The sequence below is a fragment of the Cydia pomonella genome, chromosome 9 (assembly GCF_033807575.1).
Source record: "Cydia pomonella isolate Wapato2018A chromosome 9, ilCydPomo1, whole genome shotgun sequence".
Taxonomy (NCBI): domain Eukaryota; kingdom Metazoa; phylum Arthropoda; class Insecta; order Lepidoptera; family Tortricidae; genus Cydia; species Cydia pomonella.
The window spans coordinates 8,232,720-8,241,585 of record NC_084711.1 but is presented as its reverse complement, the minus strand read 5'-3'; the positions used below and the strand labels follow the sequence as shown (position 1 = coordinate 8,241,585).

At 38.2% G+C, this 8,866-nt stretch overlaps 1 protein-coding gene across 5 annotated transcripts in view; it reads left to right on the top strand.

The window, feature by feature from the left end:
• The first annotated feature begins 5,084 nt into the window (after positions 1–5,084).
• The window catches only part of LOC133521255 (RNA-binding protein Musashi homolog Rbp6), a 669,256-nt gene continuing 665,474 nt past the window's right edge, over positions 5,085–8,866 (top strand). Inside the window, exons 1-2 of one of the 5 annotated variants that reach the window (XM_061856116.1) lie at positions 5,085–5,449; positions 5,529–5,569. In XM_061856116.1, the coding sequence (XP_061712100.1) occupies positions 5,391–5,449; positions 5,529–5,569 (100 nt within the window). In that variant the 5' untranslated portion in view covers positions 5,085–5,390. The remainder of the gene's footprint in view (positions 5,450–5,528; positions 5,570–8,866) is intronic. The other 4 variants (XM_061856115.1, XM_061856113.1, XM_061856114.1 and 1 more) reach the window with 4 other exon arrangements.

The following is an 8,866-nucleotide window of genomic DNA, read 5'->3' as shown; positions in this document are numbered from 1 at the left end:
TTACCGAAAATCTTGTTAAATTTCCACCTTTAACGAGCCAACTAAGAGGTCTATATGTCTCTTTAAAAGAATGGAACATTTGTTGAATTGTTCGTCCGTCGTGCAGACGCGACAGGATGCCAGCTTTTGAGGGCACCCATGCGTGCGTGTAATAGAGGGAAGGAAATATGATCGTCCTTTATAATTGCTGTACTAGTCTCATAATAGTGTAGTTCCTTTTAGATAAAAATTAAAATAATTATATTCCTGTTTCCATTTTCACTTGGGACATTCCTAGAGTCAGACCAAGATAATTTGACAGCGATTTTGATAGCCCAGAAGGTGCAAGTGTTATTTTAAACGTCAAATATCTATGAATTTATGACGTTTTGTTAACACTATCTGAGTTATCAAAATCGCTGCCAACTTAGGTGGGTCTGACTATACTATTTTTGTTACACTAATTCGAACGTACATTTTGGTGTCAAAATGATGTCAATTTCTTATCATTCGCCCGTGCATCTCGCTTGCGGCAGTACATGTACAGGCAAATGATAGCAGAATAACATCCTTGATGATCATCACGAATGAGCCTCCTACCCTATTTCATTTAAAATTAAAGTAATTTAAAACGCTATAACGTCAATGTGTAAAATCTCTGTTTTTTGTAGGTTCAAAAAGTAATTGTTATTTAAACATTTTAAAGTTTTTCAGATAGGTACTTAATCGTAAAGAACACACGAATTTGTGAGGCGTCATAGCAGTATAATAATGTTCGTTTCTACGCGTTAACGCTGGTAAAAAAATTAACATTTAAATTTTTAGACCCTATAATTTTATTGGTTCTCTACATTTTAATTGAAACGAGGAATACGCTAATAGTTTATTTTTTTTTACTAGGATTAATGTGTACTTATTCTAAAATGGCGTAACTCCAGTTCTATGCTAGAAGCTAGGTCTTATCTCGATAGAAGAAAAAAAACATAATTAATCTGACGTCTGTCATTTGCAATGTTTTAAACTGGTCCATTGTTGTTTTAAAACAATTATGATAAAATATCAGCTTTTCTACGACGATTTGGATATTATAACGGATACTGAAACACGAATACGATACCAGGCTTTCATACGGATACGACGGATCGACGGATAAACACTGACGAATGTAATGTAATTAAATGTTTGTACCGATATCTTCGCGAATCATTTTTGCTATTTTTGCAGTAGGTAAGGGACGAAACAGTATTTGGTATACTTTGGAGGAGTATTTGGTATACCTCATCGATCCATACGGCTTTGTCCATTTTAAAATTGATTAGTAGATAGTAACTTTATTGTATAAATAAATTTCTCTTTGTTTTGAAATTCAATCAATACGTCGTACTTAATCGACAATGTCAAAGCCAATATTATGACAGCTAATTTTTTTCGTTAGTAATGGCAATGGCATTTCACGTCTTGTGTCGTAGAATTGGTAATATCACATCATTTTTTAAATTCTTTTGTATTTGTTGTAATAAGCCATATTAAATTTATATTAATATATTACAGTGTTCAGGAAGCAAAATACTTCCAAATCATATGTAAAATTGAAATTTTCAGGTTTTATAAAAATGAAATGTTGTCAATTATCACGTCAAGTCTCCAGGAAATAATTAGGCTTTTGTTTTTTCATGAAGACATTCATAAATTTGATGATTCATGTAAAATTATTACTCTACAGAAAGCTAGCCTATTTTGATACCCCTATTGCCTACTCAATACATGTTACATGTACTTGTATTTGAAATGCAGATGTAATAGCAAACCCCTACTCTTATGAGTGCGTCGTGTAGACCGCCATGAAAGTCGTTCAACACTAGTATCTACATTGTACAAGCTAGACTACTCGACTTATGGTTGTAAGTGTAGACTGCCTTTGTTATTACGAGCTTGTGGATGTAATAAATGATGTGTTAACAAACTATTTCTCACTTGTATAATTTCAATTTTATAGTCGACGTACTGTTTATATTTAATATAGTTTCATATGTTTTTATTTCTCACTGGTATAATTTCAATTTTATAGTCGACTGTTTATATTATATTTAATATAGTTTCATATGTTTTTCTGGGCCCCGTCGCTTAATATTCGTGACAAGTTATGGCGATGTTATCGTCGAATTGTCAAACAAATTAAAAGAAAAAATATAATTATTTCAATGTCACATTACTCGTATTGGCGGTGTCATGAACTTTCAAAAATAATTACATTAAGCTCATGACGACCGGTCTGGCCTAGTGGGTAGTGACCCTGCTTATGAAGCCGATGGTCCCGGATTCAAATACCGGTAAGGACATTTATATCTGTGATGAACATATTTGTTCCTGAGTCATGGGTGTTTTCTATGTATATAAGTATGTATTTATCTATATACGGATGTATATTGTCGTCTACCCTAGGTTGATCTGTGTAAGATGACCCACAATATTTATTTATTTATTTGAACTAAGGCCGAAGCGTACCGTCCTGTGGGGTAATTTGTAACAGACGGATTTCCCAGAGCTCCATATACGACGCAACCATACCTACACACAGTGAACTCGTAATGTATCTACGCGACGCGTCAAAGTTACAAGTGTGTCGTGGTTACTATATGGTAGTCACGTAGTAGCCACTTTTATAAGCCGAATAGACCCCTAGTAATACTCCGACAATCACTCGTTTTTCGTTGACTGAATTCTTCATAAAGGAGCCGCAAAACCAATGTAAACAAGGTCGAATTAGGCCGGGTTCGGATTATCAACATATATAAGCCATTAGCAATGGTAGGCCGGCTCAGGCCATTTAACAAATGGCTGTAAGTAGTCATTTCCACGAACACAGCGCCACCTCAAGCGGCTTAACGATCATCAAACGAATAATTTAAATGAGCCATAACGCCTAGACCGAAATGTATTCGTTGTTATTTCAGCGGTACGGTTATTATCCGGACGCTGTTTACTTGGCATTTAGAAACAGGATTAAAATATTTAAGTGGCGCGGCGAAAAATATTGTGTAAAAATTATAAGTATATATTGTATTAGTTTCACAAGAAAGTGTTTAAAAGAAAAATATATTATTAGTTTGAGGAACTGTCTGGCCTAGTGGGTAGTGACCCCGCCTATGAATCCGATGGTCCCGCGTTCAAATCCTGATAAAGGCATTTCTGATAAGGTTTTGTTTTGTTAGCGCTAAGGTACGAAGAGACTTTTATGCAATTAGGCGGAAACGAGTTGCCTGAGCGGCGGCAGCAAATGCATGCTAAAGGTGATAGCCAAGCGCCTAGACTGCCCGCTTACAAAATACTGGGCGGGGATAGTTATTGGCACAGCTAAGTAGTAGAACGAAGAAACATGTATATCTGATTCAATATTTATTTTTCTTTTAACTTTAGTTATAGGTATTTAGATACTAACTTTGTTTTTAAGCCTGTATTTTTTAACTAACACCAGGTATTGTCGGCCCGATTCGAAAAATGGGGTACGATAACGATAAGTTCTGGTTTACATAAGTTCTCATTTAGATATCGTTTGTATGTCGTATAATTGACAGAAGCAGCTCGATTTGGGCAACCACTGTCACTTTGACGTTAAAAATATCGTAGATAGATCTTATTGGGATCACAGCGGAATCGAAATAAACGTCAATTTTGATATGCCGTTTAGTTATCGATATTTCCAAGATCCTAAACGTGTCATGTATATCTGATTCAATATTTATTTTTCTTTTAACTTTAGTTATAGGTATTTAGATACTAACTTTGTTTTTAAGCCTGTATTTTTTAACTAACACCAGGTATTGTCGGCCCGATTCGAAAAATGGGGTACGATAACGATAAGTTCTGGTTTACATAAGTTCTCATTTAGATATCGTTTGTATGTCGTATAACTGACAGAAGCAGCTCGATTTGGGCAACCACTGTCACTTTGACGTTAAAAATATCGTAGATAGATCTTATTGGGATCACAGCGGAATCGAAATAAACGTCAATTTTGATATGCCGTTTAGTTATCGATATTTCCAAGATCCTAAACGTGTCTTAATCATTCTTCTAATCGGGCCATATGGATCTCAAATAGTCTGAATTATTTTGTTTTTTGTGATGAGTACGAATATTTGTTCTCGAGTCACGGGTGTTTTCTATGTATTTAATACGTATTTATAAATATTGATGTATTGATGATGATGATATAATAATTTATTTATTTATTATGGAATATAACACGCAGGCTGGTACTATATACAGTCGCATCCACGAAAATAACTATTTCGAGCCGACACATTTCATTTTATATTCTATTTTAAAAAGACAAAAAGTATGATGCCTCAGAATGCTTGTGATTTCTATCGACGATCTCTTATGTCTATAATCTCTGTGAACTTGAAAAGAGGTCAAAGTTTAAATAAAAAAAATTACGATTTACGGGATTTTTTGAAGTAGGTAGGTAGGAAGTAGGTACAATATAACGATTGCTCCAAAACTTCAAATTCAGAGCAACTGTTAATAACTCATTAACTACAAATTAAATAAGTTGTCAAAAGTTCGGATCTACACACGTAGCGGCGATTGAGCGCAGGTTACGTAGCACGTTCGTAGCCCGCTACGGCCGCACGTACGTAACAGTGACGTCGGCGGCAGATTTCACAACGCCGCCTCGCCTTACATCACGGTAATCGCTTTGTTTACGATTTTTATCATTGTCACTTCGTTGCATCAGAAAGGTAAACGAACTATTAGGCCAATTTAAGTTTTAGTTATTAGATCAGTATCGGAAACAGATCTAATAACTAAAACTCGAATCGGCCTATGAGTTTCGTGATCGTCAGATAAACGATTAGTGTGTCGAAAGTTTGAAATATTTTTTTTACATAGTTAACTATATATTTATGTGCCAAATAGTTTTACTTTAACATGCAAATAATATTTGTGATTCCAAGTGTAAGTTGAAGACGGTCTGAAAAGTTATAAAACTTTTAGGTAAGCTCCGGATTGTATTGTTAACTTTTGTTTTGTTAATATTGTTGTGCAAAATGTGGGGGTGGCTTGGCGTGCGTAGGTGCGAGGTGGGCGTGCGAGCCGAGGCGGCTCGGGCGGGAAGGGGGGAGGGCTGCAAGCGCCGAGCACGTGCCGCGCGCTCACGTGGTGCCGCCGAGCGCGCGTCCGTCGTGCCGGCGCGTATGAATAATTGTGTACGGAGTGAATGAATCGATGCGCGGCGCGGGAGCGGGAGCGGCGGAGCGGGGCGGCTGCGTGGAGGGGTGCGCCGCGGCGCGCCAGTCTCGTGCCGGTAGTCGGTAGGTCAACCGAGCGACTCCGGGAGCCGTCCCCGCCGCGCCGTCGCTCGCTCGTAGTCGTAGTGCGCCCGCCCCACGCCGGCCCACGAGTCCATGGAAACCCAGAATCAGGATGCGGCACACAGCCCCGCTGAAGTGCCGAACGACCCCGGGTAGGTCGCCGCCGCTGTTCCTTCGCCGGCTGTCATCTTCGCCAGCGACTCCCGACTCTAATCGCAATGTTTGTTGCAGGAAGATGTTCGTCGGAGGACTCAGCTGGCAGACTAGTCCAGGTACGCTCGCCGGCGACGAAAAGTGCATTCGATGCACGCGCGGCCGAGCCGCCCGCCGCACCGCGGAAATCCATTTCCTACTCGATAGGAACTGTCACGTTTTCAGTGATGTACTAAAATTCGGCACGTAAACATCGGTAACCAAAAAGTTTCGTTATCAGCTGATTAGTCGTGTTATGTAGCCGAATAGTTATCGCCGGTGTCGTTAATTGAGTGCACGTGATATTCGGTGAGATGCATGTGTAGGGTGTACTCGGCGTCTTCGGCGCGTGTAATGACTTACAGTTGCTATAGAACATGATGTAATTGAGTTGTGAAGTCGAGGTGTATTGCGAGTCAGGTGTGTGGCGGCGGCCATGCCAGGTGCGCGCGCAGGCTCCTACGCCGCTGTGACCTGTCACGTTGTCAAATCTCAAGCGAATCTCATCCCTATTGTTACAACGGTTCAGTTGGGAACTCTAGCAACATTTTCCGTTACCGGCTTTTCCCCTTTAACGGTTATCACAACATAACCTCAATCTAGGTAGAGCGCTACCGACCGGCGCGTTTCCGTCAACTTAGGTTATGCTCACACCGTACCAATTGGCAATAAGTTTTGATTCTTGTACATGATGTCTTGTAAGATATTCAAATACAAAACAAAATTATTTTTAAATTGTTTCATTCCAATCCTTGTGTGCATGAAAATCAAAGCGGCATTAGAACCAGATCGAAAGGAAACATACTCAAAATCATTACTATAATTTGCTATTATCGCAATAAATACAGTTTTTAACTTTTTTTTACGTTTACTCTAACGATTATGATAACATAATCTTTAACTATCCCGAACGATAACTTTATATAAATATTGATTGTAGCGCGTAATAGTAAATATAGTCGCATTTATTCTTTGCGCATATGTAATGTATGCTCAGTAAAACGTATAATTTTACGACCATTAGCGTTCCCCTAGACCCGTAATAAAGGCCATCAATTACTTTAAATCTAATTGCGCGTGTGCAACGCAAAAGGTCTGCGCGCGCGGCGCAAGTGATGCCCGAGGTATTGGGTCGAGCGCCCACGCCGCACTTTGATCCCTCTATCTATGCCAACTTTGTTCTTCTCTGGAGATATCTAGGGCGCTGCATCGGCGATTACTAGCCAATATGCTTTGGATATTATCGGATCGATCAATCCTGCGCTTCTATATCGGTAGCATCATGAATCAGCTCTCGATCATGCACCGTGTAATGCTTCATACAATCTTACTTTTCCTGCTTCACAAGCAAGTGCAACAATCTGCCAGAGAGACTATTAAAATAAGTCCATTTTGAACCATTTTCTTTCTGTTTAGAAAACCCAAATTAAATAAATATGACTATGACTATTACTATGACTTCCGACTATTTTTTGGATCTAGAAAATGCATCACTAAAACCATGTAAACTCGAAAATATACATTATTTCGTGACGGTTCTAGCCGTTGATTTTAAATGTGTTAAGTTATGGAATTCATTGATTTTTTTCTCTCAGAGCTGAGTTTGCTCCGCTTGTTTACACCTTACCATAGCTCTGACGATAAGATAATTTGTAACTTGTCACCTGTTATCGCATGATAGTCGGATAGTCTTATCGCGGCGCCGTACAAATAGTTAAGATTATTTCGGTAATCTTAAATTTTTAAATATACAGTACTGGAATCAATCACAACTCAAGTGATAAGTAATAAATACAGACAGGCGTTGGGTATTTAATACCTGACATTATCTTATTCTTTGAGAACCAAGTGATTTTTCCTTAAACACATATTTGCGATATGCCTAGTAACAATCGGACATAAATAAAATACTTAACACAACACCGCTTTTAAGGGGTTGACGGAGTAGGTTTTATATAGGTACCCACTTAACATGCAAAATTATGACTTATGGATGTGATTTTCCTTGAATGGGAACCGAACTATAAATACGACAAGATACGATCAAGAAATATAGTACAACAAGCAAAGAATTTATGGTTCAACATACTACCAAAACTCTTACCTATAGGTATTCTTATGCTTTCTGTTGATTAAAACAGACGTTGGCTCTCTTTTCCACTTTGTTCTTACCTACTAGTAGCAGAATATAGAATAAGTTCATAGGTACCTATAGGTATTTATATAGGAATGCTTATAAAAATAAATTATCGCCGGAAAGAAACATCCTTTTTCCCAAGTTATAAATAATATGTAGGTATACCTACGAGATGACGTTGGGACTCGATTAGTGATAATACCTCAAACTACAGGCTCTCTAATGAGGCGATGATAGATTAGAGAGCTAGTTATTCGTGCAGACAATTTGGTTTAAAACACCATGAGAACGGAAGGAAACGAATTCAACAAGCGTGGGTGACTTGATCTCTCGGCTTAACGACGTTTTAACGAAGAAACACAATTTACCCATTTGACCGTTAAGTCCCGCTAAATATATTCTAGGACAAATAAAACAAATAATAGTGTCCAAAACAGGTCCTAATAATATATATAATATTCTACTATAAAATTTCGATCTTAGAAAGTGTTATTCTTATTTAAACCGGTCAAGTGCGAGTCACGCTCCGAGGGTTCAGTACAAGCTTTCAATTATCTCGTGTAACTAACTATAGAGGCGAAAGACTTGACCAGAAGTACCTATTAAGTATTATTTGTGCGCTCAGCGCCATCTATCAGCAAATTGTGTAACAAATTTGCGCAACGTAAAGTACCTACGTAAGTTTGTTTTTCGGGAATAAACAAAATGGAACTGGTTACAGCATGAAGATATCTTTAAATCCAGATAAAAGCACCTACCTCTTTGTTAAATTGTATGCAACAGCGAGATAAGTTATTCTATTTTATATTTCCACAGTACAAACTCATTATCCCCGTGTTGCGAGCGTAAGCTGTTCCATAGTAAATAGTTGCTAGACAAAAGGTTGCCTCCATTATCTGGCTCACTTCTCGCGCTTGACATATCATTGACACGCTTTGACTACAGAATTTACAAAAGCGGCTTCTTTAAATGACTCCCTAGATTATCCAGGTTACACTACTAGCTACCACCAAGTTGTTATCAGTGGTAACTACTGAGTTTTTTTGTCCCAGTAATTAACACTTGTAAAAGGTGGGATTTTTTCCCAGTAGTTATCACCAAAATTTGGTCAAAGCAAGCTAAGTTGGCAGCGGTTTTGATAGGCCAGACGGTGAAAGTGTTATATAAACGTCATGATAAAGATATATTTGCAAAATGTAGTGGTAAACATAGTTGGAAGTTTGACGTTTAGAATAACACT